Source organism: Eleginops maclovinus, chromosome 6 (assembly GCF_036324505.1).
Source record: "Eleginops maclovinus isolate JMC-PN-2008 ecotype Puerto Natales chromosome 6, JC_Emac_rtc_rv5, whole genome shotgun sequence".
NCBI classification, from domain to species: Eukaryota; Metazoa; Chordata; class Actinopteri; order Perciformes; family Eleginopidae; genus Eleginops; species Eleginops maclovinus.
Genome location: NC_086354.1, coordinates 21612559 through 21626275, shown reverse-complemented (window position 1 = coordinate 21626275; position 13717 = coordinate 21612559). Strand labels below are relative to the sequence as shown.

At 41.1% G+C, this 13717-nt stretch overlaps 1 protein-coding gene across 3 annotated transcripts; it reads right to left on the bottom strand.

Moving 5' to 3' along the window:
• Nucleotides 1–340: 340 nt before the first annotated feature.
• LOC134866643 (ATP-sensitive inward rectifier potassium channel 10) lies at nt 341–12520 on the bottom strand. Of its 3 annotated transcripts, none has more exons than XM_063886913.1 (6): nt 12043–12520; nt 5608–5921; nt 4142–4353; nt 3750–3881; nt 3449–3626; nt 341–2734 (listed from the first exon to the last, which is right to left on the bottom strand). In XM_063886913.1, exons 2-6 carry the CDS (start codon nt 5744–5746, stop codon nt 2337–2339), a joined length of 1059 nt encoding a protein of 352 aa, XP_063742983.1. In that variant the 5' UTR covers nt 5747–5921; nt 12043–12520; the 3' UTR covers nt 341–2336. The 3 variants fall into 3 exon arrangements, with proteins under 3 accessions (XP_063742983.1, XP_063742980.1, XP_063742982.1); XM_063886910.1 differs by having other exon boundaries at nt 5608–5953; nt 12043–12512; XM_063886912.1 differs by lacking the exon at nt 12043–12520 and adding an exon at nt 10046–10183.
• Nucleotides 12521–13717: the final 1197 nt, after the last annotated feature.

Sequence of the window (13717 nt, the reverse complement as noted above, 5' to 3'; positions counted from 1 at the left end):
CATCTATGCTTTTATGACACGGTTCTAATTTTTTAATGCAAATTATTAAATCCTCCTCTCTCCTTTAAAGTATTGTCCTTCAGTACATGAAAATGACACAAAATAAGGCTTAAAAATGACATAACCAGCTTTATTAAAGCACTTTTTAGAGAGATTTGTCTCTTTTTCTCTATCTTAAACATTCTTTACATTGCAGGGCTCAATGTTAATTCAAGAAAAAGTAACATATACATTAAATGTCCAACATAGTCATCATATTCACCCTCATCAGTGTCACACATTCCCATCAGAACAAAATCATTTTCAGGGACAACATAACTTCCACATTCTCAGCACTCACCTCTGGTGGTCCCTCATGTTCTTGTTGATTAGACTGAAAAATGAGAAGGCTTGGACAAAAGGTTCCCATTAGTTTCACAATGTTACTAACTCACAAATCCCACGAAAGGCAAACTTCCTCGATGCTAATGGTAACATTTGCTACAATTGGCATCCATGTGAGCGCAGCAGCTGTGTGAAACTACCACAAATGTAGTGGTCTCCCTCTAAATAGTGCTTAGTTATGCTTTTCCTCACAGGAGTAGGGGGGCGTGACCTGGGAAAGAAGGGGAGGGGATCTGTTTGGAAGGTGTGTTCAGTCTGGAGAAAGGAGGAAGAAAGAACATTGAAACAGGTTGAGTCTGAGGGCCATAAGGATTAAGCAGCAAACCACGCCAGAGCCGGAGTATTTTTCCCTCCACTTCTTTCTTGTAATGCATTGTTTTCCTTGGATTGGAGTGTTAGAGGCTGCTATGCAAATGGTCTGCAAACCCAACGTTTCATTCCCCCTCCCCCCCCCTTCACCAGGTGTTACCATTACTTTAAAACATTACCTCATTTGCATATCAGTTAACTCCAAATCCCTCAGACAGAGAAACTGTTATTCCAGTTGGCTTTGTAGGAAGGAGGCATGTATATACAGTATATAAGTCTTTTTCTACCTGCTTTAAAACTCAAGATATTTAATGTGTAAGTGCTTTTAGTAGTTATAACAATCATATATTCCAAAGCTAATCTTCCTAAGGTGCAAACGTACTTACATAAAGTGCTAACTTTCAATAGCAAAAATAAATGCCCACACATCAACAGCTACAGAGCATCTTCACTTATATTCAACTTATATCACAGTTGTGCTACATTACCTTAACAATGTGCTTTTCCTAACCTACTACAGTAAATGGTATTGTGTTTGTGTCTATTCTCAAGTATTTCTCTTTTTATTTATAAAGATTTCATGACAGTGTTGTGCGAGGGAGTTTAGAGTGGGGATTTTTGTTTTACTGGCTCAGAATTACTCATTGGTGATTTGTATACTAATGATAGAAAAAACGGAGATGAAAAAGGTTAAAATATTACACAAGTCAAGTGTGTATTAGTCTAGTTTTTTCCAAGGTTTAACCTTTATAACCTCTCAACATCCTGTTTTGTCACTTTGTGTTTTTCTCTGCTAAAATATAATCAGTACCACTTTACAATAAGACTGTAGTGTTCTCACTCAGAGTGTAACAACTCTGATTCAACACCAAGTTAAACCGTGTCCAATGAAAACATGAGTCGTAGTGGAGTTGACCTTTTACTCTGAAGTCTTCATGACATTTGGTGAAAACTGTAAATAAGCAACAGATATTACATTTTAAACCACTTAAAATTTGAATTACTAACATTGTTAACACCTTTAATTATTGTAATTATCTCCAGCAGAACGTTTTTTAACGTGTAAACAACGTAGACAAAAGTGTCCTTTTAATTACAAATAATATATATATTTTTAAATAACTTTCACTATTTATTGTTTTTTAAGACGTTAAACATCATGTTCTGTGTACTTACGGCGTTGCCTGTACAATGTTTCTAAGTGTTAAGCTTAGCAGTTAAGATAAATGTGGGCTCACTATTTGGCAAGCAACCGGTCACAGCTGCCCTGTTTATCTATAAAAGCTTATTGATGATTTATAGAGTGTTCACAACCTAATTAATAAATGAATTACAAACTAAACCCTTCATAAGGGTAGTCTTGTTGTAACGTGGTACCTCTAACCTGCTCTTATTTAGTTATATACAGTAGTATATAGTAATAGCTGCAGTTTGTTATGCTGTAATCTGAGTAAAATCAACCCAGTGTAAAACACGTATCATCACAGTACTGCATGACGAGCTTGACCAGACAGCAGTCCACAGTCTTTCATGTTTTGCTTTCTGTATTTTCTTTTGCTACTAGAACCTAGACACCTTTCAAAAGGTGATATGTTGTTCTCTTTCATTTGCTTCTGACGTTGAACTCAAATAATTTCATCTGTTCACACGTTGCTGATGCGAACACTGAGAGGAGTGTCTCTGGCCCGGCCACGTTCCTCCCCTCTCTCCCTGTAGCTCTGCTCGAGGCGGACCTTTTCCGGATCGGACACGTCAGGGGCGGTCCCGCCCCCGTTGCTCTGGTACTGGCCATGCTGGGAGCTGGATGGTTTGAAAATGGGCGTGGTCTTTGTCTTAGCCACTTTGTCGAAGAAGGCGAAGTCCGCTACGTATTTGCCTGATGGGGAGAGAGAGACTACAGGGGGGAACTCATAACCCCACAGAATCTCATCCGGCAGGTAGGAGGTGCGCACCTGGCAGGTGGCGGAGGTCGGTTCAACTGTTGCACTCATGATCACCAACAGTTCAAAGTCTGCCAACTCAGGATCTGTCCAGCCCCCACCTGGTGGAAGTAAAAGGAAAAATGAAAGAGAGGAAAGCAAGATTCATAAAAAATACATAACTTAAAGCAGGGGTGCCCAATCGAAAGGAGATTGTGTCTGCTATTCAGGATGTGCAGCTATCAAGACATTCTGTTACACGGCGATGCGAGGGAATGGCGGAGGATGTTGAACAGCAATTGAGGAATGATATTGACACGTGTGTTTTTCTCTGCAATTCGATGAATCCACTGATGCTGTGGATGTGGCTCAGCTATGTGTGTTCATTAGAATGATTTTCGACAATATGAGTGTAAAAGAAGAGCTGCTGACCATTTTGCCTTTGAGAGGGCACACAAGAGGCACAAATATATTTCAGGTTTTTATGGAATTTGTTAGTAAGAGCCAGTTGCCCCTCTTCAAACTCATCTCCATTACAAGTTACCGATGGGGCTCCAGCAATGATTGGACGTACTGCTGGGTTCATTGGATTGTTCAAATAGTCTGAATCTTTCCCAGATTTCCTGAATTACCATTGTATAATTCACCAGCAAGGGTTGTGCGGGAAGATTTTAAATATGAAAGACGTGATGGACCTGGCTAACAAGATTGCCTGTTCTGTTCGGGCCAGGAGTCTGCAGAGGCGATTATTCCATGCGCAACTGGAGGAGACCGGTGCAGAACCCTTGACCCAAGAGGCTAAATCTGCTCCGAACTCTCAAGACCCATAAACTTACCCTTGGCTGCCCAGGCTCTCAGCGGGCTGTTTTCATCTATGATGTGATAGAAGGTGAGGGGCAGGATGAGGAAGGGGCTGTCGCTGGACATGTCTACTTCAAAGGGCACGTTCCTCTGGTCCAGACGAACGGTCTCGCCTTCCTTGGTCAGAGAAGTCTGGAGCAGTTTTCCAGTCACCTGGGAGAGGTGAACCACGTTATACGAAGTTTGACAAATTGCTCGTACACCTGACATCCTTATAGTAGGAGTTATATTAATATCTGCTGATGTACAGTATACTCTGTCTCCATGCACATTTACCTGACACCCGAGCAGGAGACTCTTGCGCATGTTGGCCACCCTTATCATCAGGCAGGGTCGCCCTTCGTGGGTTGACACCACAGCATGCTGGCTAAACTTCACTGTCTCCCCTCGCTTCTTTGGCCGTGCGATCTAAACAGAGACAGATCAGCAGGCTCTGTTGTTGATCAGATCATCTTTGATAAGACATGTTTAAGAGTTTTGCACTCAACATAGGAACAGATGAAGGCCTGTTCAAGAGGTGGCTGAAGTTGTGCTTCAAAGTAGGGGAGAACACATGTGCCTTTTAGTAGAAAAAAACTAATTCTCTTTCACATTTTAAAGCAATTATTATGAAAACAGCAAAGTTCTATGTACAGTTATTTGCAGTTAAATATTTATGCATTGGCTACCTTGGCCAGGAAGGTACCGGTGATGAAGATCTCCATCAGCATGGTGAGGACCAGCTGGACGATGAGGAGGATGATGGCGACTGGACATTCCTCAGTGATGCATCGAAAACCATAACCAATGGTTGTCTGGGTCTCCAGGGAGAAGAGGAAAGCCCCTGTCAGGGTTTGCACCTGCATCACACACGGTGTGTGATTTGATGGAGGGTCGAATTCTGGGGGAATATCCAAAGTAATTTTTGTGATGTTGTGTTTTGGTTTTGTTCTCGAACTCTGTACATTTCATTAGCTGATACTGGCCATTGTTATGTCTTAAAAATGATATATTTCCAGGAAGGAATAAACAAGTCACTGCCTTGAAAATGTATTATAGGTATGCATCATATAGTACTAGTACACTTTTATACCTAGTTGAGCAAATGTTAGTAGTATTTGGAGGAAGTGGGAGAGCGGGTGTCTTATTTGACATATGCAGATCTAAGCAGTCTAATTTTATTTTTAGTTCTCAAGACTAGGTTCCGGAAATGTGCACCAACAACAATGTCTTTACAACACTGTAAGAAATAACAGCCAACAAAAGTGCATACAAGGAGATGATTGATTGTTCCGTGTTTATGTTACCATACACCCACTTCCTGCTGCTATGACACTTCGCACCACTCTATAAGTGACGCCCACTTCTCGGAGCTGTGTTCACACTTTGTCTTTAGTGAATGGAGGCTCAAGATGTTAAATGCACTTTCTCACACATTCATTTCCAAAGTCACATGAACAGATGTTGGCTAAATAATAAACGACATGTTTTTATTTTTTTAAAGGGGACGTGAATTTTAAGGGTCATATTTGTACTTCTGGGACATGTCTCCATGCTTTAATGTTCAAAAAGCTCTTTATTTTTCTCATACTGCCTGTGCTACAGCACCTTTTAACCCTCATTCTGAAACCAGAGACTCTGTTGAGTACAATTTGTTAGAGCTCTAGCCAATAGAAGCATGCGTGTTACATTGGATGTCACTATGTAACAGAAGTAAATAAAGAAGTCCAATGGTGGCATTTCAGGGGGGGGGGGGGGGGTATTACACTTTGCAAACCATTTTCATGCACACAAACTTTTATGACACACCACGGGAAAGGGAAAACCGCTAAAAGCATAGGGCCTGAGTTCCAATATGACTGTGTGGTTGGGTATTGTGAATGGAATTGAAACCCTAGGTTAAAGGGTAGGGTCTCTTCGGCCGAAAACCGATACCAGTGAGATTTCAGTTTTGACCCCAGTAGGTGGGGCTTATACATTTTTTTAATTGCAGCTCATAGCATTTTTTTGGAAGCAAGTACTCATGGGAACATCTTTGTCCTGAGGTCACTCTCTACAGGGTGGGCTTTCCATATATATTGACCCAAATGTGTTTCTCTGGGAAGACACATTGAAGTACCCCTTAAACCTTAGCCCCACCGCCCCCCATTCTCACCAAGTAGGTCTTCATGCACCAGTGCCAACAGATACCACAGCACCCCGAACAGGAACCAGGTCCCTGCAAACGTAGCCGTGAACAAGAACAACTTGTAGCGCCACTGCATGTCCAGAAATGTTGTCCAGAGGTCACGCATGTACAGAGCACTTCGCCCGCTGACATGCTCGATGCGTACGTTGCTACGCCCATCTTTGGACAGGACACGCCTCCTCTTCCTCAGAGTCCCGCCGGCACCGGATACGCCGCCACCCAGTAAGGGTTTCAAAACATCTGTCTGTGTCTGGGAGTGGCACACCTTCTGAGGGGAGGAGCTACGAGAGGAAGGAGGTGTGGCAGATGTCATCTGGGGAACAACAAAGAAAGGTGTGTTAAATCCTTTCTATGACTGGTCAGTGCTATTAGGCTCATTTCAGATGATTTGGGTTGTAATGTCTTTAGGATTAAAACAGTTCTATAACATGTTGCTGTGTTCACACCATCAGCAGAACCTCCTGGTCTGATAAAGTTTGTGGTGATTTCCTGTAGCATGTGGTGAAAGCAAAATAACTGCCCATGATGACTGTTTTAGTTTTGTAGCTTCCCCTGCACGTACCTGCTCTCATTCTCACGGGTCTCGTCTCAAATGAACCTGATAACAATTTGAACTAAACGTGTGATTGACTTATCAAATATACAGAATGTGGCAAATCAAAGAAAAGCAACAAGCATGCAAGTCAACATGAAACTGTAACGTTGATCATTATGAAGCATGTTTAATCAACAAAGCAATCCTGAAAAGCACGTGCACACAGACTGAAGTGTCTTTGAAGTTTTTGGTCAAATGCTCAGTTAAAATATGGTGAAACTTGATTAGGAGTTTCGCAAGGTCACCAAGCATGATATTATACTACTAGGTGCATACTGTGTCTCATCAATTGGGGCCCAGTCAAAACAAAACATTGCTTCAGGTTCGACTTGATAGAAAAAGGAAGAAGATGAAATAAAACTGTGCTTTTTCCTGGAAACAGGAGTCATATTTTACTATCCTGTATCCCTTATCCCTGCTTTGCATAAAGTCAATGGAGTGTGAATGCACTGTATGTTTAACCCCGTGTTCCTGAAACCTTCATTTACATGGTGAACTAAAGTGCTCATGTTGAATAAAGTGTCCCCCTGTCCCTTCTTAAATAAATACATTAAAGGCAGTAGTTTCAATCTAGAAAATCAGGTGTCATATCGAGGATGACCCCACAGCTGCTTCTAGCATCCTGAGACAAGTGTTTTTAAGGCAAACCACCACAAAACAAATTAGGGTAAGGCATTAATGTTTGCTTAAACTAATATATCTACTACGGTGCAACGCTCAGAGATACAGCCAGAAAGCCTGTTGTCACACAGAAGAAGCCAAAAAGAGAAGTTCAAAACTGCTCAACCTGCATGCACCTGTTTTTTTTGTAAGTGGGTTTGTTCTATGTGATGTTTATATCGTTGGTTACGGAGGGGTACTGTCCCTCTTTTACAACAAGGTGAGAAATGGTGCTGGGGGGATTTCCGACGCTGTTCAATTTGGTTGAAGCAAACCTTCAGTCCTCCCTCAGTGGAAAGAACATTGCCCCAGAAGAAGTTACAAAAGCTTCAAAGAAACAGTTGTGTCATGGGAGGGAAACTAAATACCGAGAAGTGGAACTTTGAATGATTCTGTGGCCAAAAGAAGTGACAAGATAAGAAGGCACTTCCAAATTTGGTGTTAAAATGTCAAAATATTTGAAGAAACTACCGCTTATACAAACCACAGTTTCTTTAGAAAAAACAAGGTATTACTAAACTTGTGTTTCCCATTTTTGCATTAATTTTATCGTAGAACCTGGGGAGACAGAGCCTTCTCCGTTGCTGCCCCTACCCTCTGGAATTCCCTCCCCAACCACATCCGTGACTGCAATGACCTCACACTTTTCAAATCACTACTAAAAACACACCTGTTCCACTCTGCCTATAATTCTTAACCACCACTTTTCCTAATTCTGTTTTTGTTCTGTCTGACTGTTGTATTGTGCTGTTCTATTTACAATGTATCTACTTTTCTGCGTTTTCTTGTGTTTCTGTGTTTTTAAATGTATTTTAATTACTTATTTTTCATCTGTAAAGTGTCTTTGAGGGATTGAAAAGCGCTTACAAATAAAATGTATTATTATTATTATTTACTTAGTTTGGTCCAACAGGTTCCTTTAGGGGAAAATCTTTAAAATAGTGTTCATAGTCTCCAGATGCTCAATCCTAATCACTTTAAAAAGATTCTTTCAGGTCTAAAACTACATGTATCCAATAAGGAATAAGCAACAGATTACCAATGATAAGTGGTATTAAGGGAATGGTAGCTAACAGGCTAACTAAGATGATGAGACGGTAATTATGCGGACCATGTCACTGAGAGACGTGATATCCACTGGCATCTTTTCTTACTTGACTGGGTGATTGAGGATTAAACAAAAACTTAGAACCTAAACTTTTTATCCATCTTACAATTTGTTAGTGTGTGAGATATCTTTTTGATCTGACATTTGCACAAAAAGGGAACTATTACACCTACTGATAGAATAAAGAGGATTAAAGTGCACTAGGGTTAGTACAGGGTCTTACATAAACTGTATCTTACAGTGTGTTTTTAGGGCTGGATGTTTTGATGAATGTGTGCCCTTGTCAGTTTCCCCCGTCACACACAGACAGACAGTCACTGTAAGCCCACACATTTGATACGCTCACTTACGTCCGATAAAGCATGCCGGCCAGTAAGGAGAAGATAACCCGCAGGAGAGGGAGATAAGTAGAAGGAAAGAGAAAAAGGAGAAACAGTAGAATTAGGCTGAAGATGCACTGAATTAACCCAACAACCCCTCCACACAGAGTCTCATTTGTCATCCCGAGAAAAAAAGAACTTTAATGAATAAATTAAGGGTAGAAATCTTTGTCCGAGACCCGGTCGTTCATCTAGATAAAGTTTTATTTAAGGCTTACCTGTTGATTCTGACCAGAGAGGCCTTTAGTGGACAATGACTGAACTTCTGACTGGTAACTTAAGACAGCAGTAAGAGTTTGGTAGGAAAAGTGCCAAAGTTTAACTCTCTGAATGCCCGCCTCAGGGCTTTTATTTCAGTCTGACACGGGGTCCTTTTGCAGTCAGGTGTTTTTAGCAGCTTTATACTCTGGCTCCTCAAAAGGTTGACTATGTTTGTCTTTCTCACACACATCGACGCAAAACATAGACGTCTTTAAAAGTCCACTCTATGGCCAAAAGTATTGCCACGCTGACATTATGCTTATATGTTTAATATTCTACCCTCCTCTCTTCCGGTTTCAGCATTTCCACAATTGTGGAGCCTGGCTGCAGGGATTAGCTCCCATTCAGCCACATAATGATGTTGATGATGGGTGACCTGTTGCACTTTGGTGCATGCAGAGTTGAAAAAGTAGATGTTTTGTAATACCACAGGGAAGAAAATATGTTCTCTAGAGGAAATGTCCGGCATTCAAAATGTCACTTCCTTAAGAACAAAAGTATTAACATCGAAACATACTTAAAGGGGCCCTAATGAGGTGAATACTTGTCTCCATGCTCTAATGTTCAGAAAGCTCTTTATTTTTCTCATACTGCCTGTGCTGCAGCTCCTCTTTTCACCCTCGGTCTGAAACCAGAGCCCAGTCTGCTCTGATTGGTTAGCTGGTCAGCTCTGTTGTGATTGGTCAACCACTTAGAGATGTCCCGCCCCTGAGGCTATCACGCACAATGTGTGTTACATATTGATGTCACTATGTTACAAAAGTAAACAAAGAAAAAAGAAACTCAGTTAATCTACACAAATGTTTATTAATGTGTTGGAATTTTCGGTGTTTTGGGGTTGGGGTATTTTTTGTGTAAATTGAATTACATCTTAGACTAAAAAACGATGAGTCATAAACATCGGACATTTTTCTGAAAAGCCTGAATAGAAATTCAAAGTCCTTAAAACATTGAAAGGACTTTTCATTCAGCATGGAGACACACATAGTCCATCCCTAAGGTGTTGGATGGGGTGGAAGTCAGAGCTCTATACGGACCCTGCTAAAACCTTATCCAGTCTTTCTTTATGGATCAAATCCCTTGCCCAAACTGTGAAAACAACCCAATGTCAGGGATGTCTTCGTACAGTTGGCCAAGCATGGTGTTAATCAGAACTACTTCTATACAATGCTGATCCCGGTTTGCACAACCCATCAGCTTTAGTTACGTCACACTTTAGTGATTATGCAAGAGTGAGCCCCCCAAAAGTGTCATAACTACAATGACACCATTGAAAACCTATCTCTCTTTCATCTGTGCATCGCCCTCCCATCCAACCTCATTCACATTCCGAGTACGGGGGGGGAAAAAAATCTACTACAGGCATGCATCAGATAATGGGAGGAAATATTTTCGACCCACCTCTTGAGAAGGATGTATTCCATCTCCATGGCAACGCGGCAACCTTACTGTACTGAGCCGAATCCAAAAAGTGAACTCAAAACTTTTTCTTCGGCCAAACAAGGGGGGTCTCAAACTCTCCCTCTCTTTCACTTTTCCTCTTTCTCTCCCTCTCTGCTTCCTTCTCTCTCTCCTCTGTGTACACAGGAATGCTTTGTTAGCAGCCGAGATAAAAGAGACAAAAGACCCCATTGACAAAAACGACTCTGTGTCCGTTCGTGTGTGTGTGTGTGTGTGTGTGTGTGTGTGTGTGTGTGTGTGTGTGTGTGTGTGTGTGTGTGTGTGTGTGTGTGTGTGTGTGTGTGTGTGTGTGTGTGTGTGTGACTGAAGGTATACATGTGTGCATGTGTTTGTGTGCAATTATTTGAAATAGCGTGCACAATTCAAAGTCTATTTGTGTGTGAGATGAGAGAAAGCAGGAAGGAAAGGAAGGGAGAAAGAGAGAGATCTGTGACAAAAGGCCCTCGTTAGTATTCTGGAGTGAGGAGTTATCCCCCTCCATCTCCCCCTCACACACACACACACACACACACACACACACACTTCTTCTTTCTCTACCCCATTTGTTTATTTCTGCTCTTACCTTCCTTTGCTTCTCTCTCTCTCTTTCTTTCCCAGATGTTTGTTTAATGTCACTCTATCAGCATTAACAGAATCATATGAGGTGCAAAAATAAGACGTGAGTTAAAGGTTTGAAATCGTCTATCAATTTGTAAACATTTTTTGAGCAGAAAATAACTTCTCTTTACCCCCGTCTGCTTTCCTCACACACTTTCTCCTGCAGTTCTTATATTGGTTTTACAATACTACTTTCTCCTGGTTTCTGATTAAACACAGCCGACACTGTGAGGGTAACCCGGCAAGAAGCTTGATAAAGAAGCTTGTTGAATTGACAAAATGTATTTAAGGACATACATTGGATTATATGGCTCTTAAAGAAGCATCATTTGAATTAATGTGTTAGCTTTAAAGACTGAAACACACTGAAACAATTACTGTGGATAAAAACTTGATTCCATTGCGCTCCTGCAACGCCTCAGAAATAAATGACATTTTGGATTATTTTTTATTCACTCTTTTTACTTACTGCACTGCTGAAGTCCTATAGGTGTTAACTAACCATTGCCCCCTTTCTGATTGACATCGTGAACTAAATTCAACTCAAATATCTGTTGTGCTCATAACCTTTTCCAGCTTTAATCGATTTAATTGATGCACTTGGAGAATTATATTTGAATAAATGCGAGGTGTGAAATACTGAGCGCTAGAATCAGACGCGCTGATTGGATTCCAGCGTTGACGAGGGATTTGATATTTAATTCGTCTCTGATGCGCATCCCGTGACACTTGGATATCTTTGCGTTTAAATCTGAGGAGTATTTATAGGAGAACATCAAACATGTAAACTATGACCTTGAGCTGTGAACAAGGCGTCATCATGATGTAAACTACTTTTATCGTTTAGTTTTATTACCTTAAACTCATGAGCTAAATCATTTTGGTGCTGCTTTACTCTCACAGTTTGCCTTTATATCTTTTAAATGAACGACATACCTACACAGTTCGGGGTTGGTCAATTTATGGTGATGTAGCTTCTGTGAATTTTGGTGAAATCACAATCATTTAAAGCTTTGATTTACTGAATAAGAAATTCCTTTTTTTTTTTTTACCAATGAATGTATAAACTACAAGTGGAAATAACGAAATATTTATATGTATATTAATACATATGGTATATTACACAATATATGAAATCAAGCTCTAAATCTGTACTACAATATGCACATTTCCATTCTGGAGAAGTCCTTCTTCAGGTAGGAACCAAGAAACTTACCTGAAGTGTCAAAGACATGTGTTTATTCCTTCATTTATCACAACAAATATAAATGTTGGCATGCAAAATAAATGTTATTTCTTTGGTATTTTCATTGCACTCTGGTGCGAAGTGTTTTTCTTACCTCTACAGATTGAATCACAGTCAAATGGAGGAGTTCACCGGAGCCTCAGCCTCTGGTCCTCATGTCTGCTCTGCTGTCCTGCACCTGCTCACACAACACAGCTGGGACTCTGCAGAAAGAGTAACTTCAGCAGCCTGCGTCCCGCTACACTGATGCACCATTGAGGAGAATTATGGAGACAGTCATTGACTCTTCAGGCTTCTGTTTCTGACCCTCAGCCCGTCTCACTGCTCGCAAATTCTACCCAAAGAGACAGGACTTGGCTTTATAAGAGGCATCTCTCTCTCACTGTTACTCTTTCCCTTCGTGTGTCTCTCCCTCTCTCCTGAAATCCTGTGTTGTCCTCCTCACGTCTGTGTAATTGCTGTAATAATTGATTGCCACTCCCACCAGTCCCAGTCCAAATCAGCATGCATCTTACTATGGCCTCAAAACATGGGATAAAAGAATCTTAGTTTAAAAAACAACCTTTTTTTCATCATGTTTTGTTGCATTTGTAGTTGTATCACACTCCCTGAAATGTGCACAGCAACTCACACACACACCAGTAGATGCACAAGTTTGAGGCCTCACATGCCCATTCCATACAAATGCAATCTGGCACACGCACACACGGCAACAAATGGCCCCATCAGACCACCCCCTGCACCACACACACACACAAACCCTCTTTTGGGGGGTACCACAGAGCCCCCTATTCATAACTTCTGCGCCCAGCGTTTGCTGTGTCCAAGAGCGTCGTACGGAGCGTCCTGTTGAGCTCAAACACATAAAGAGGGGCGTTCGTGAGGTGAATACGGACCCTTATTCTGCCTCAGGAGAGGGTGACAAAGCAGAATTTAGTAGAGAGAGGGAGAGGTGGACAGACTTGTTGAGGAAGAGTCTGGTGTAAAGTTCAGGAATGGTCTTTTTGTTTTAATGTGCTGCTAAAAAACATATACTTTCATAGTGCATGATGTTAAAGAAGGTGGGGCCATCTTTGGTGCATTACAGTGCAGAATAATCAGTTTCCTGTTGTAGCGTAAATCCATGTAGTGAACTTGAACTCTTATGTTGCCCTGATACACCTTAGCAGAGAAGTAGTCTACTTTCACTTCCTCTGTTTACTTAAATGAACTGAAAAAACTTCAACTGACGTATGGTTTGATCTGCAGGGGAGGAAAATACTTTTTCAAAGAGTGAGTCAGTCTCACAGAGGGCCAAACTGAACTAGCATTTCCACCACCAAATACAGTATTTTAGGCAGAGGTTCCGTTGTTGTCGGTGTTATTTGCGGCATGTTTGGTTTTTTTCTCACTTTGCAGCAACTCAATGTATGTGCCTTAAGAAAACTGGAAAATGTTGATTAAAAATATACTGATCCAATGGCTTTGTGATCTTCTGAAGAAGGAAAGTAAACAAAAAGGGAACTACAAAAATTCAACTGAACTGATTAATTAGCCAATCAGAGAGCTCGGAGGGTTTCATCCTCCGATTCTATTGAGTAGTCTAGCGTCGCTACTGCAGGAAGGTGGAGGATTTGTGAGAGAAATTGCAAAGCCAACTCCTCCGATAATGCAGCTTTATAGAATAGTTCTTGAGCACTTCCGTTCCTCTTGAACACCCACATAGAGTATCCTCTTTAGAAACAGTAAAGCTAACGGTTCAACCACAGATCAGTTGTGGTTGAGCTACA